Source organism: Lissotriton vulgaris, unplaced genomic scaffold (assembly GCF_964263255.1).
Source record: "Lissotriton vulgaris unplaced genomic scaffold, aLisVul1.2 SCAFFOLD_798, whole genome shotgun sequence".
In the NCBI taxonomy this organism is placed as follows: Eukaryota; Metazoa; Chordata; class Amphibia; order Caudata; family Salamandridae; genus Lissotriton; species Lissotriton vulgaris.
The window spans coordinates 724,905-741,437 of NW_028243133.1; the positions used below are offsets into that span (position 1 = coordinate 724,905).

At 40.0% G+C, this 16,533-nt stretch overlaps 1 protein-coding gene across 3 annotated transcripts in view; it reads left to right on the plus strand.

Moving 5' to 3' along the window:
* ATF2 (activating transcription factor 2) overlaps positions 1–16,533 on the plus strand; it is a 403,773-nt gene that overhangs the window by 242,146 nt on the left and 145,094 nt on the right. For all 3 annotated transcript variants that reach the window (XM_086948508.1, XM_086948506.1, XM_086948507.1), the window contains exon 9: positions 8,465–8,551. In XM_086948508.1, the coding sequence (XP_086804634.1) occupies positions 8,465–8,551 (87 nt within the window). The remainder of the gene's footprint in view (positions 1–8,464; positions 8,552–16,533) is intronic.

The window sequence follows — 16,533 nt, forward strand, 5'->3', positions numbered from 1 at the left end:
AAACACAAAAAAATGTGATTTGCGTCTTATATACATAAATGTTGTCAGGCTCAAGTGAGCAAAATTGATCCTGGTGATATATGACTTCCTTTTAGTAATTTGCAAGTTAAATATGCTTGTCTGCTCTCCGCTTCAATGTCCTGCAACAAACCAAATGATAATTGTGTTAAGGTTGGACTTCTGCACACTGAAGGTTAAAATAAAATATTAAAATACTACAAAACCTTAAAAACATTGACATAGACATACAGCTACTGTTATTCTTATTCATTTTAAGTGAACTGACATCTCTTCATCCAAGTTGAGGCCTGCAGGGCACATGGTGTTATATTTAATAATCATTTTTGACTCTAACTTTCTTAGTTCTAATGTCCGATTTCCTCCCCTCTCTCTCTCTCTGTTATTCAATCTAAGACATAGAATTTGAAATTGTTAGCAATTTGGTTGTGTTTCAAGCTAAAATAGCAGGCTACTGGATATTGCTTGTCATTTTTGTTTATGGCACGTAAGTGCTCCAAAATTCTAATTTTTGCTCTACGAATCGTGCTCCCAATATAAATTTGGTTGCATGGACATCGTAGAGCATAGACGACATACTCTGTATTGCATGTTAGATATTTCAAAATTTTAAATGCTGGCGTCTCATTGCATATCTTCACTGTTTTACAACTCAAACTGAAATTGCAGGTTTTGCATTTATTACAATTAAGAAGCCTTGTAACCCACATGGCTTTTTTGTTTCTTTGATGGTACTACTACTCAAAGAGTCTTTTAAGGATTTTGCCTTTCTAAATCTAAATGATGGATGATTTCCTACACTTAGTTTGAGATCTTCGTCTTTCTTCAATACTTCCCAGAACTTTTAGAGACTCTTTCATACTTCCCACGCTTGATTATGGAAGGTGGTGATGAACCGTATTTGTTCATCTGTCTTCACTTTTTCTTTTTTAGGGTGCAATAAGTCCTCCTAATTTAAATTAGCAACCTTCTGGGTGGCATCCTTGATGATGGATCTACTGTACCCATGTGCTGCAAACCTCTGTCATAACCTGTTCCTCCCTGGAGTAGTCCTCCTCCATACTACAATTTCTTTTAGCTCTCAAGAGCTCTCCATACGGAATACTATGAATGAGATTTTTGGGATGGCAGCTCTGAGCATGTAATAGACTATTACCTACCGTGGCTTTTCTAAATAGTTTACTTGTTATTTTGTTGTTCTTGATCTCTAGTTTCAATTCCAGAAACTCAATGGTGTTACTATTTTGTTTCACTTGTGAATTGTAGATTGAGTGAATTGTCATTAAGCATGGTCACAAATTGCTATGCTTGTCTTTCATTGCCGTGCCAAATGCAGAAGATATCGTCTCTATATCTAACCCAGAGGACGACGTGGTCTTTAAACTGTCTGGTGTTTCTGACAACTTGCTGCTCCCACCAACCGAGGTAAAGACCTGCAAACCTGGGGGTGGAGCAAGTTCCCATTGCTGTTCCCTGGGTTTGTCTATGCAATAGGTTGTTGTTGAAGAGGAAGAAATTGTTTTAAAGACATATTGAAATCATCTCTAGGATCATTTCCGTGTGGAACAGGAAGGAGAGTGATCTTCCTTTCAGGAAGTGTCTACAGGCATCAATTCCTTGATTCTGAGGGATACCCGTGTACAAGCTGCACACATCCATACTCATCAATAGATACTCCTCTTTCCAAATGACTCCCATAATGATTTTCAGGAAGTCACCCGTATCTTTGATGTAGGATGGTAAACCTCATGCTACGGGTTGCAGGAAATGATCCACGTATTTGGATATATTCTCAAGAGAACTTTCTCTTGAGGATACAATTGGTCTACCGGGGGGGGGGTGGAGGGGGGTTGGCATCTTTGTGTATTTTCGGTAGTAAATATAACTTTGGGATTTTTGGATCTTTACATAATAAAACAAATATTCATCTCATTCAAGGATACCTTGGTCCCGCCAATCTGTTAGTTTGTCTAATACATCTTTGTTGGTTTTCTCATTGTAAAGCAATACTTGTCTGTATCCGTCAATTGTTTTTGGCCCTCCTCAAGATACATTTGGAGTGGGTAAATGATCACATAACCCCCTTTATCTGATTTTTTTTATTAAAATTTCTGCCTGTTCTTCTAGACTTCTTAGTGCCTCTCTTTGTGTTTTTCTAAGATTCTGAACACCATTGGAATTATTTCTCTCAATTCTCTGCAATTCTTTTATCATTCTTTTCTCAAAGCAATTGATGGCATCATTATTGATTTGAGGAATAAAAACAGATTTAGCCTTAAAATGTGTTCCACAACTCATTCAATATCAAAATCCGTGTTGATCAGGTTTAAAAATGGCTCATCACTAAATTGTTCAACGCAACCTATCATGAACTGCATGCAAAGTATCAATATCTAACGTAGTTAATGACAAAGGATTCGGTCTTACATGTTGCATGCTTTGTGGGTTGTTGGTGGCAAACCATTTTTTCAATTTTAGCTTTCTTACAAAATTGAACAAATCAATATGTGTTTCAGTATAATTAAACCTGGATGATGACAAAAAGACAGTCCCAAAGATAGTACCTCTAATTCAGTTTTTGTAAAAGAATAATTGGCGAGATTGACCACAGTCTTTTTTCATATATTTATTCGCCTTTCGTGCCCTTGTAAGTACTCCCACTGGGTTGTCTGATATGTTGCTGCTGGAAAGACTTGCTCTGTTTCCTCCTTGACCTCTGCCTGGGCTTTCGTTGTTTGCTTGTATATTTTGTTGCCTTCCTTTGGCCATCAACGAGAATTCCTTTAAAATTCGGTCTTTTACCATCTTAGGTTCTGGTTCGATAGATAAATCACTCTGGCTGTTGTCACTATATATATCTCTATATATGTGTATATATATATATATACATATATATATATATATATATATATATATATATATATATATATATGTATATATATATATATATATATATATATGTATATGTATATGTGTGTGTGTGTGTATATGTATGTGTATATATATGTGTGTGTATATATATATATATATATATATATATATATATGTGTGTGTGTATATATGTATATATTTGTGTATTGTGTGTGTATATATGTATGTGTGTGTGTGTACATATGTGTATATATGTGTATATAGGTTAGTATTCTTTACTGTTGAGGCTTGTAAATAAATAAGGCAGAGCCACCGCCTGTGTGTCTCAAAGAATAGATATTTCAAGGGCTCTGCCTGATTCATCCACCAGAATACCTTTTCCTCCCCCTTTGAAAAAATCAGATTGATGAGAAGTCAGTGCTACCCTAGCTACCTCGAGACCTGCACATTTATGCCAATATTGTTTCTCCCAAAGTTTTCTACTATGATGGCTCTGTCTATTCATGTGGATCCATTCCTTTTTGGGAACACAATTCATATGTCTCCTCAGTGAGATCATTAGACCATTCCTCAAACCATGCTGAGTCTTATTTCAGACTCCACTCAGTGGAGCTTATTTTAGTAACCATGTCGAAAAAGCAGTCTGAATGAGTTTTGTTCAGTTCACAGAATCCAGATACCAGTGTTACTTAATACTTTTTGGGGTTTGACTGAGGGACTGATATGAGTATTCATCACCTTTGGTCTCAGGCAGACAAGTCCAACTTCCTGCAGCTCAATCCATTTTTTGGCTTTCTGTGCTTTCCTTACATCCTTGCCAAAGGGGATTGTATGTTGACACCGACAATACTATAGCAGTCATCTGCTTGTGCAAGCATATCAGCTCCCACTTACCTCATCTTTGCAATTCACCTGCTAAAATTTCCATCTAGACCCTCTTTTTGGCCTTTTCAGCGGCCCACTAGTTGACTGAAAAAACTGCTCGAGTGTAAACCTCATCAAGCAGTGAACTATGGAATCTTCTCCACATAGGCGTGTCCTTGGATTGATCACTGCTTCATCAAGCATTGATCACTGCTTCGAAACGTACTCTGCATTTCTACTGTTCACATACAAGATTAGCAAATACCAAGCTTCTCAGAATTTCTTTCTGAATTGGCTGCTCTATTATACTTTCCTCTGTTTTCTTAAACATGAATCTGTTAAGCAAAGTCAGGCAGAGTGCACCAGGCTACATATGTAAAAGGAATCCCTCTAACTCCTAGTTCTCCTTCACATGCGAGATCTTGTCCTTCAAAATTTCCCTTTAATTGATATAGAAGTTGAATCCTGAGCCCTTCGGAAATAAGCATAATACCATAAAAGGAATTAGGAAAAAACATGACCGCAAGTAGCTGGTTGTCGGTATTGGGAATTAAAGAAGCAAATTCCCTTATAACCTATTTATGATAATTTTTTGTTTGTTTCTTCATTAACCATTTCTTGTTTTCACGATGAATTTTGCTAATGTTATCTCTCAAGGTCTTAGATCAGTATTTCTGATAATCCAGTGAGATCGAGATGTTGTTTTAGCCAGTTTTCCCATAACACTTTTAATGCCATATTCACTAGTTAAAGTAAACTGAGAACTTGGGAAAACTGCCATTTTAGTTGCTCTCATCTAAGTTGAGAGACTCATTGAACTACTTGTTGATTCGGTGTGAAATATGTATCAAATATTCTTTGGGATATCTACAGTGTCAGTATGACAAATTGATCTACATAGAGGCAGGAGGCTGTAGTGGTAGGGGGCTTACCCAGCCCTTATGATGATTCTTTCTAAAACCCATTTGCAATGCCTATTCTGTGGGTTCTATAACAGGTTATGGCATATCATACCTATGTTAAATCTGTTTTAAAGGGCGTCAATTACAATCATTATAGAATTTCCGGTTTTTCTTATTCCCGCTGTTTCAGGTATGTGTTTTTGCATGTGGTGAGTCATTTGTTCATTCTGGCAATGAGAATTAGGTGAAGTGGATTCTCAGCTTAGCTCCATATATAGTCATTCTCTGGGCAAACCTAATTTCTGAACTATGCACTGCTAAGCTTCTTTGTCCGTGCTTAAGAACTGCACTTTATAAGTACTCAATATATTGCTTGTGTTACATATGTTTTGAATGGCCTGTATTTGTATTTTAGGTTCTTGGTGAAATGTGGATCTTGTTATGAATCTATTAAATTACATAATCACAGAGCAAGAGATACAGGCATAAAAGGTGTTTATTAATTTCTTATACAGGTTGGTCCTGAAGCGTGTGTGTTTTTCACACATTATTTTGGAAACCAACTCTGTAACACTTCTACCTCACAAGTTGTTGTTTAAAATCAAGAGTTCTGCTGGCTTAGCACACCTAAAGAACTTTGGGCCAGATGTACAAAACACAAATTGTGATTCAGCAATAAGTTACTAAATCGCAGTTTGAGTTGTGACCCAATGCCGATTCAGTATTTGAAAGGGACAAGTGTAGACCGTCCATTCCAAAGGCCGAACTGAATTTGTGACCGAATTCCGGTTGCAAAACTTTAATCTTTTACCATTCCTCAAAGGAGGTAGGGAGAGATTCGCAAATGGGAACTTGAATGTTGAGAATATATAATGACATAACATGTTGAAATTGCATTAGTCTTACTGTGACACAGACCTTCTCAAGACCCTCCACGTATCAGAATATATCATCCAATGAACAGTTAGACCATAGTATTCCCACCATTAACCCCAGATCTTGTTGACATTTCTTGGTACATCATTTTCTTGCCTTGTATATAGATTGCTCTTGTCTCGCACTGCAGTCCGTTGCTGCTTTCCACTCAGATAATGTGGGCAGTTAATAAGATTTCCATTTGCGTACAGTGTCATCTATAGGTACAATCGTTGCCATGCCTACAAGCCTGTGGTCCCCTCGGGTATCTCCCAAACCTTCCAGAAGACCTAGTAAAGCCATCTTGGCTCGATGGATCTTCCCAGCTCTTGATTGAGGGCTTTAGCAATCTGTTGCAAATATTTGTAAATGCTGGCGCATTGCCATACCATGTGGAAGAAGTCTGGCCCTGGATGGAGACACTGGGCACAACTGGGTTCGGTGAGAATGCCAGCGTGCCAAAGACACTGAGGAATAAGATAAGTCAAGTGAAGGTAGTGGAACAGAATCAGTCAAAGACATGAGGACATAGTGATGTCTCGGTGAGCCATGCACACCTCTCTCCATTTTGTCGCTTCTAGGGACAGTACCCATCCTTCCCATTTCATTAAAAGTTTCACTAGTGTGTTGGGCGCATTGCAGATTAGTGATCCATAGCTCAGGCTAATCCCACTGTGGTTCAGGTGGCCCTTTAATAACTTGGCCTCCATCAAGCAAAATTCTAGGAAGCGGATGACCTCTGCCTGATAGTGTGTTGGAGCTTTAAGTATTTGTGGACTTGGGTACGTGTTAATTTGAATTGACGTTGCAGGTCGGTGAACCCAATCTCCCAAAGTGTTTCAGCCAAGCAGTATGACTCACCAGCGGCCATGCCATAAGGGGGCTTGTCGTGTCAGTGCCTTAATCACCCTGTGGATCTGTTTGTGGCTCTCTTTATTAAGAATACTATCCTTGTGACCTCCGAGATGTAATTTGGGATGGAGTAACCGTATAGCAGGTTTATTATATTATCTAAACCTTATGTGACCAGTTCTAGCTGGTATACTGAATTGCTCCAGACCTTGTTGACTGAGTCATTAATAACCTGGAACTGTGAGGCTCAATAGTAAATCATGACGTCTGTTGCCCCCCAACCCCCCGCGTAAACCTATTGGCAGGACTTGTCCAGGGCAATGCGAGGGGGTCGGCTCCCGGGTGACTTCCGCAGAGGTGTATTCAGTGTATGTTACCTTAGCTGCCTGTGCTTATTTTATCGGCATCCCCCCCTAAGAACCTCGCCTCAAATGGGTGGTCTGTGTGAGGCTCAGTGTTTGTTTCTTCCTTCCTCCTGGGGTGCCCCGGGTCCTGGCGGGTGAGTTCTTTCATTGTGATGCACTTCCTGCAGTTCCTCGTGTGTCCACTGCGTGCAGTTGTGCCTGTGTGGATCCGAGTCATATCCCCGACGTGGCCCGAAGCCGCACAAGCAGCAGAGTTCTGGGGCACCGCAGACTAGGCCTCTGTTTTCTTAGTTAGTGACTGCCATTTTACTACAGCATTAGTGGCAGCCCAGCTCCCTCTCCTGCCACCGAGAGCTGCCACCAATCTGTCTCAGTCTTCAGGGGCCCCGTCAGAGGCCTGGGTGTACACTGGAGAGGTCTTGGCATGAAATAGCGGCCTTCAGCTGAATGAAGGCGATGGATGTCGGAGTAGGTCTGGAAGTGTTACTAGAATACGATTGCTATCTTGGCCTCCTCAACCACGACCCCACGATTGCTTTATATAAAAGCAATCACAGACGTGGTGGTCTGCTGACTTTATCAGGCCACCATGCCTGTGATGCCGTGATTCATAGTGGGTCTCAATTTGCAACCTACCTCATTATTATCCATGAATTGTGACTCACAAGATGTCCGTAATTTGTGAACTGACCTTTTAATACCTTGGTCAGTTCACAAATTATCACACTGGTCACAAAAATACTGGTCGCAAATTGTGTAGGAGTGGGTGGAGAGCTCCGCTCCCCCCGCAGAGTGTGTGGAGATTTGCATACTCCACGTTCCGTGGAGAACGCGGAGTAGGCAAATCTCCGCACACTCCGCAGTGGATCGGAGTTGACCAGCCCCTGCCTACACCCCCCCCCATTAAGAATTAATAAAAAATACATTTAAAGGTAAAAGAAACTGCAGCGTCCGCAGGCTGCCGGCCTCCTAGTCCTCACGTCTCAGTGTGATCTGCAGGTGGTTGGAGGCGGATGGCGGAGTTTATTCTGAAATCGGTGGACCTCCACGTAGTCCCCCTCCGCCAGCTCCGCCCAGGGTTAAAATTGTGACCAGTTCTAAGTACATCTGGCCCTTGGTTGTCTAATGTACTGTAGGATTCAGTGGCAATTGTTTTGTAGACGTCCCTGTCTCTTGGTTTGCCGGATAAATGTACTTTTTGTGAAGACAGTGCATCAAACAATACTACTGTACAGGCAAATCTGTGTGTCTTTCTATCAACTGTTTGTACCGTATTCTGGGTCCTGCAGACAAAGAATATTTTAGTTCAAATAGTGCCATGTAAGAATGGTTCAGCTGAGCTCATATTATAGACTGTGTTTCTGACTGAACGATCTCACAATGCAAATTGCTATTTGGGAGAGATTTAAACTACTAACATTTTACTGGACTTACAATAGAAAATGCAAACAACGAGGATAAAAAGTGAATTATGTGAATGTACAAAGAACACACTTTCATTTGCTACGTATGCTTGTACGCATATATTGAGCATTTCATATGGATTACATCTTCCTCTGTGTAAAAGAGGCTTTCGTAACTTTCTTAAAATTCTCTAATATATTATGCAGTACCTATAAACTGCTTTCTCAAAATAATGGATGCTTTATGCCCATTTTTGTTATTTTTACTTTTCAGGTTGTTAGACCTGTCACCGTGGTGCCTAATGTCCCTGGCATTCCAGGTCCTTCTTCACCACCACCTATACAGTCAGAAGCTAAAATGGTAAATATGACTGCAGTTTTGTTTATGTAAATTATGCACCTTTGTATCAATAGTGACTAGATAGTCTTAATGTTTCTTTGTTTCAAATACGCCGATCAGTTGCTTAATTCACTCTTTTTAAATGCCTTTGTCATAATTTTCCGTATTGAGCAATTAGTTGACTTTTTAGGTACTGCTTTCATTGCTTTGCAAAACTTGCCATTAGATGTACCAAGGAGTTTGTTATCCTGAGGAATCTGAGGAGCCGTGGAAGAGGTTGACGCACTGATTGTGGGCTAGGAATGCTTGCTAGTTCTAAGATGCTAACGGGCATAAAAAAATAAAATTAATCGACATGCTCAGTACAATTGCCACACCCCCTTCCTCGAGACTCCTAACAATGAAACGTATTGTCACCAGCTGTGGGCAGAGATGCATGAAAACTTTAAGCAGTATGGAATGCTAACAGGGTGTTAAATGAGCCTGGCCAAAGGATATAGAAATGTGGATGCTGTGGCATCCACGTCATTTCTCTCAAAATTAGAGAAGAAAGTGTTGGCGAAGCAGAGTGAGCTCCAAGGATTTGGGGAGTGGAGGGAGGCAGGTAAAATACTCAAATGTTGAATATAATGAATAAAAAAACGGTGTTTTTTACGAATCAGATAAAGGGCATAATGCAGTGACATTTAGGGCTTCAGCCTTGAATTCTGCACTACAATTATAAGCGAAGATGATGTGGACACTGAATATTTTGGAATATTGTAGACTACACTATCCTGTCTACATTCAGTGGACATACTAAACCTACTATACTATACAAGATTCATGGTAGGAGAGTAATAATCGATGGGAATGCTGAGGCTGTGGCACATGGACATGAAATGAAGAGACTTTACAGCATACCTAAAAAGTGTTTTCAGAACACTGTTGGTTGTGGTGTCTTGTGGTTCCATATGTTTTGCTAAGGATCTGCGGGGAGACTGAACTTGCTGTGTGCTGTTGTGTTCTCCTACTCTCCTTCCAGACTCCCAGGAGATTGACCCAGAGAAGGCAGATATGGCTTACATTTCGTGTTCACATACAATTGAGTTACAATGCACCCAAATGGTATACAGTGTTCTTGATCAATGTGAATAGTAGAATTAAAATGATTACCTTTTGCGTATGTGGCCTAAAAGGAATTGCATATTTAAACAAAAATGTGTATTTCTTCTTTGCCAAGAGAGGACTAATATTGTGGTCAAGCAAGAAGCACACTTCCTTCTGTCTGATTTATAACATATAAAAATGCAGGTTATAAGTATCATTTTGGAGTTTTAGATAGATCTAAAACTGCCAGTATAGCTGTTTAATTATTTTTGCTTGACACCCTGCATAGATTTTTCCAGTTCTTATAGATACTTCTTTCTGTAGATTCCTCACTATATGAATACCCTTCAGGTACCACACTGAATCCTGGAACATTTTGACCAGCAGTAGCTCTTCAACATTTGTCCGGTGGCCCCTTCAGCCACAATTCTGTATGTCCAGGTGAAAACATCTGGACAAATGAGGCACCAACTGTTACGCTGGTGTCAGTTTCTGGTTTTTTAAATCCTTTTTGGTGCAAGTCCGGAGCTCTCCTTTGTTGTACAGCGATAAAATTCCACATGTTTCAACACCGACTAGATCAAATATCTTCTTCTAAAGTTTTGAGGCTTAAACCGTGTTGCAGACTTTTTAAAAAACACGTCCATATGACATCTGTATGTGATGTCTGCGATCTGAAAACGACACCTCAGCCTGCAGCTCTTATGCAGTGATGCATCTAAAGTCCATTTCAGAGCAGGAAACTTGTTTATTTTTGGCCAAGGCCTGCAGGGATATCCTAGAGCGGTCCCCTTTCCCTTCATGTATCTTTCCCAACAGAGAACAATTTGCCAAGAGGTCAAGACTGATTTGCATATGAACTGGGGTGGCGAAGTGAGCTAAAGAACGATGATGGATTTAACCCAGATCTGTGAATTGGGGTGAGTGTCTGAAAAGTTTCAGCTCTCCGTCCATCATCTCCTTGTGTTTGCTGTATTCAAAATCCTGAAACTATTCTCCATCGTAGGTCTCATTCCTGAAGCCATTTTAGAGGTTGGAAAAATCTGAAGCTGGAATTCCTAACTCCTTGAGCCTATGCTGCACAGTTCAAAACATTTTGCAGACCTTACAGAATATCTTCAGGATGATGCTGTAACCCTCTGGGCCTCTCCCGAAGGGTGGGCTTACTCCTGCGGTTTTAAAAGTTAAAGCATCTCTGAACTTGACACCGCCAGACTCTACCCACCTAGCCTGGATGTTTGGTGCAACTTCCAATGAAGGCAGTGCTCTCACCAACCCCACCTAGTAGCCAAGTTTTGCACCGCTTTAAAACCGTTAAAGTCAGCTGACCTCTTACGATTGGTGAAAGAAAGCTTTCAGGCCTATTTTGATAACCAACCTTTGGGGCAACCTTTCAATAGGAATTGAAGATTTGCCCGTATGGAAAAGCTTTTTGGATCAGATTCCAATGCTCATACCATGTTTTATAAAGACTGTGCCCGTAAAGAAGATAATCACCCATAAGCTGACAACTTCTTCTCCTCTTTGAATATGGATGCTTCATGGACTTACAAAACACAGGTGGTCTGGAAACATCTGCAGAAAGGGACATTTCTCACCGCTATGGGCCTTCCTCAGAAAACATTGCTTTACTCCTACGGTGGAACAAAAAAGAAGTCAAAATGTTGAAGTTAACTTTGTCCACCACTAAAGCCAAATCGGGCATTTTAACATAAATCTTGCACCCTTTCTCTGCAGTTTCAGAGCCTTTTTTGCCTTCTAATGTGGCGCTGCTGGCTGCTCAGTAATGCACAGGCAGATCAGGGGATGACACAAGCGTGAGCCTTGTGACCCAAAATTTGTGTTGTTGCACTCTCTTCCCTTAGAATGTAGTTGTCCGTTTCCTTTGCCAAGTTGAACACTTAAACCTTCCTGATTTCCCCAAGAGACTGAGAGTCTAATATTCTGGACTCTGTGGGACGAATCGTCTTAACCTATGGCAGCCTGGTCCATAGAGTTGCAAATCAACATTTTGACTTGTCCATGCCTTGCGAAGTTGCATAAATGACTTTTATCAGCCTGCGTGAATACATGAAAAAGCTCCGATCTGGCAATGATGGTGGCTCCAATAATTCCCATTGTCCTTCCTATCTAGAAAAGTTCTGCACCTTTTTGATATGGTGCTAACATAACCCGCTTAGAACTCTGAGGTTGCTTTAGTTATGGTGCAGAGGCTTGGGCAGACGTTAAGCATAGTCTTGTGTTGTATGTCAAAGATGTTGACGACTACACAAAGTAAATAGCTTGCCAATAGATTTGGACAGATAGACATATCACTCCAACTCATGGATAGGCAGGATAAATGTTTTCAAAATTAATATACAATTGTGCCTGCTTTATGTGTTTGTCATGTACCTGCTGTCTCATACTGTAGTGTAGTTCCTATATTCCCAATAAGCTCTGCGCATTGGAATAATATATCCTATAGATGTGACGTAGGACTTAGGTCTACTAGGTCTCTATCGAATATATTAGACTTAATTGTGAGTGCCAGCTAGCTCAGAGGTCACTAGAAACTTTCTCGAATTCACAAGAAGGGATTAGTTTCTGACAACCGCATAAACATGACAACTTTGTTTCCCCAAGATAAAACCGATCTTCAGAGTCGTGGAAACAATAGATAGATATTTTACTCTGTCATTCGTGCATGCTTCGTTTCACCAGAGCCGAATAACCGAGCAGGAGAGAAGGTCGCCGAGCATTTGCCAGAGCGCCTGTGAAGAGTCTACATACGAGACCGGAATAGTTTACTTACGGGACGCTGGTTTTAATACTAAGAGACTCGAGTTGGGGTTGTAATATTGTACAGGCAGCTTAGCCCGGCTGGGCAGGCTGCGCTGCTTGTCCGGTGCATCATTTGGAGCCACTGAGATATTATTGGAGAAATTATTATTTTGCTGCCCAAGTCCTGAGGAGGCCTTAAGAAATAGAGGCTGAAACGCGTCGACTGTAGTTCACATTGGCATCACTGAAATATTGAACTGATAAAAAGTTTTCTTTTGAGAGCCTAAACTTGAAAAGGAAGTATAAAGGGTGTTTCTTCCAAGGCTTTTTTGTTTAAAAACACTGTGATGACCAAGACTAAGGAATAAGGCTCTATAATTACTTGCCATATTTTTCCTTGTTTAAGAATAATTGGGCATTAGAACCAGAAACAGGGTTCATGAGATAATTTGCCATAGTATGTATGTTTTTATATTCACATTCACGCTTGTAGATACTGTGTATATTGTATAGAAATGTATATATGTTTAAAGAATGATTAAAATGTATACATGCTGTGTAAAAATGCAAATGTAAAAAAGAAATGAAAAATATATCAAAAAAATGTACTTTTCCACAAAAAATTGGTTTACTAAAACAAGTTATGAAACCAAAGATTTGCTTTATTTAAATTATTGTTTAGATAGCGAGTGGATGAAGCAAGATAGAGTAATAGTTTGATTAATTCATGAAATAGGTGTAGTAAACTGAAGACAGTTAATTTGCGGTACCTGTCTTAATAAAGGTTCTTAGAATTGTTACCATAGGCATCATTTATAAAAGTTTTGTTTCACCAGAGGTGCAGAGAAATAGAGAGATAGGTGTTTTCAATCAAATTATTTATTGAACAGTCTTCTTTCTCATGCAGAAGAAATGAACTGCTACAATCGCGATATTGGCTGTAAAGTATAATGCATACTACAAGAAGAGTTTTGTAAAATAATTCTGTAAAAGCATGGTATGGTTTCTAAGCCATAAAATACATACATAAATAAATAAAGCATAAAAGTACTCAACTGGTACTTCTAAAATACGCCTACCCCGATGTACCTAACCTAAGTCTAGTACGAGGGAAGAAGTAAGTGTGGTATAGCATAAGTTTAGTATTCTTTTGCCAAGAATCTGTCCAAGATTTCTCTTAGGGTCTAATCAGCTCCGTACCTTGGTTTAGAATGAAGGAGGTCAGTCTTAGGACTCGATTTCCCAACACCCCGCAAGGGGAGCTTAGAAACACCGGAGCTAATTTTCTTGGCAAGAGAAAAGACAGCGTCTCTCTCAGTGCTTCTGCTGGAGGGTCGGCTTCCATCGGCACTTTCTGTAGCGAGATGCGTTCGGCAAGTAGATAGTTGAACTGCTCCAAACCACCGTGTGTTTGCTATGGCAAGTGTGGGCCTATTTATACCTTGAAGGTGCTGAGTTTGACGTACAGTTAGACATAATAACGTCATCAAAGAGTCGTAGTTCTTTGAAAACTCCATGAGTTCTTGGACAAATCAATATTCAAGCAAGGGGAAGTCCCTAACTGCTGAAGCCCTGTTTTCCAAGAAATCGTTGTGGATTTTCGGAACTAGTGGAAGTAGCCATGCCTTATTTGGACTGCATGGGCTATGTCTAAATATGGTTATGATTTCTATGCCTATATAAGGACAAGGTTCTCTATACCTATATAAGGGCATGAATCGGGAAAATAACACACGGGTCCTAAAATGCTATACAACAATACCACAAAGGAGAGCCTCATCACATCCACAACAACATTCTGGAATATGTTTGGAGCATGTGCAGATCCCACATCCTTTATGTACGGTAGCAGAAGGGATAACTGTTTTGCCAGAATTCCACTTTGTATTTTATTGAGGCAGAATTATAAATTGTGCCTGAGATTCTCATATGATATGTGGTGGCATATGGATCATGTGCCTGCGGAGTTTCCGCTCTACGATCTCCATTGGACTACATTACCAACATCATAAAATCAACTTTTGAGTTGTAAGATGGTGTCTATGATCATACACAACTTTTCTATTTTCCCATTACAACAAGGGTAGCATGTGCCATTTTAAAAACTGCAAAACAGAATGTTGCCTACTACAGAGGCACAGTATATACTACTTATGACGGAAACACTGGCTTATGAATAAATTATTCTATAAGGTGCTTTTAACGTATGGCGTTTTAAGTGCTACACCAAGTCAAAAGTTTTGGGTATCCATACACGACAGCAAATAGTCAATTGATGTACTGTTTTTCTATCAAATTGTATTTAATGTTAATCAAACTTCATATAAGAATTAAAGAAAAATGCTTCTTTGTGAGACCATTGTTCACCTCACCCGTACCCAGCTCTCCCCCATACCCCCTTCATCCCACACCACCATTAAATTATCTTCCCTTTGATTCTTCACCATGGTCTCTCTTTTCTGGGTCTTCCTGGTGTAGTGCTAAATTCTAAACTCTGGACCACACATTGTTCATTTGTTTGTGGTCTGCCTTTCCTCCCTTTTTACAACTAATGTCCTATCCACTTTTGCATCGCTAATAATAGAATATGTAATTCTTCTTTTGCTACTTTCCTCATAATCCAGTGTTTTTTGATTAACCATTAGTGTTATGGTCATCTTGCGCTTGTTACACGGTATCATGGTCTATAGGGTCCAGGGCTATCCTACTTGTTTATTGTAACAGAAAGAGAGGTTAAGCAAAAGTTAATGATAAAAAGCCTGGTCTTTAGTCCTCTGTGAACAGCATATGATCGGAACTTGCCCTGACATTCAAAATGAATGAATTCAAACATTTATTGGCCAGATCGGAGAACGAAAGATCAGCATCCAAACCTGGGAGCGATCAGGAACTGTGTGACAGAGAGCCTTGAAAACAGATTGGTGGCGAAACAAATGTAGCTTCTTGTGACAATCTTAAATAAGGTTTACAATAGCTAAGGTCCCTAATACGTCTGCCAGCTACTTTGTGAACCACCGATAGTATTTGAATTAAGCAACTAGACATGCCAGGATGAAGTGGATTCTCATACTAAGGGCCAGAGGAAATCATGAGTTAATGACCGTCTTTTGGATTTACTTTGGCAGAAGAGGAAGCACTTTACTGATCACTTAATTGAACTATATTAACCACAGCGTAGTTGAGGTGTGCACCTCTCCTGGCATTATTCTTGCATCACACGATTCCTCTTTGGATACTTTCTTGTCTGATGATCCCTGGCTTTCCAACATTTCCTATAAAAGACTAAAGTTTTGGAAGGGTGTCCATGTCATCCTTATTTGTGCTTGCCTTATTTGTATATATCATTCTATTCTAAGATGAGCAAATACTTTCACCCACCCATGGTTGATCAGTATTAACAAGCTCACTAGATCTCACTCAATATTAACACAAGCGACTGTGCACACGTCCCCGAGCTGCACTTGGTTGTGCACAACTGCGAGTACAGAAATTGGTACTCAAACGTTTTAACACTCAACAACTCAACTAGATAAGATGTTATCCAGCAGAACACTTTAGACAGAATGCGACCACACCAACCATGGATAACTAACCTTCACCAGAACACAGAAACAGACTCAGGGCTTGAGAACCATGTGTGTAGGTATTTGACCCAGACAACTTTGCGCGGGCATAATAACTGCATGGCACTACACAAGTATCGGTAACAAATCATGACTAAAACATAGACGAGAAAGGCAGCAGCTGCACCAATTTGGGTGCCATCGTAAAGGTCTGATCATTTTAAATCCCAGGTTCCATTTAATATAACTGTCTCTGGGGGTAACCCATCAAGATGGCCCAAAGGCTTACTTCACATACACAGAGGTCATCCCGGGACCACTGACAGTTGGAATAATGATTCCAAATCTCTTTGAAGTTCAGTTATTGTCTGTTTTTTCAACATGATGTTGGACGGTAAGACCAAAGTTCTGTAAAGGCCTGACAAGGAAGTGTCAAGACCCTTCATGGTCTAATGCCTTCCTGCTTAACATATCTACCTTTACTGCTCTAGTCCAATGTTGGTTCAATAGCAAGTAAAAGTTTACATCAATAAAGGCAGGATTTATTTAGCCCATGTTGATTGAGTCTCTTGGTATTAAACCGTTTCA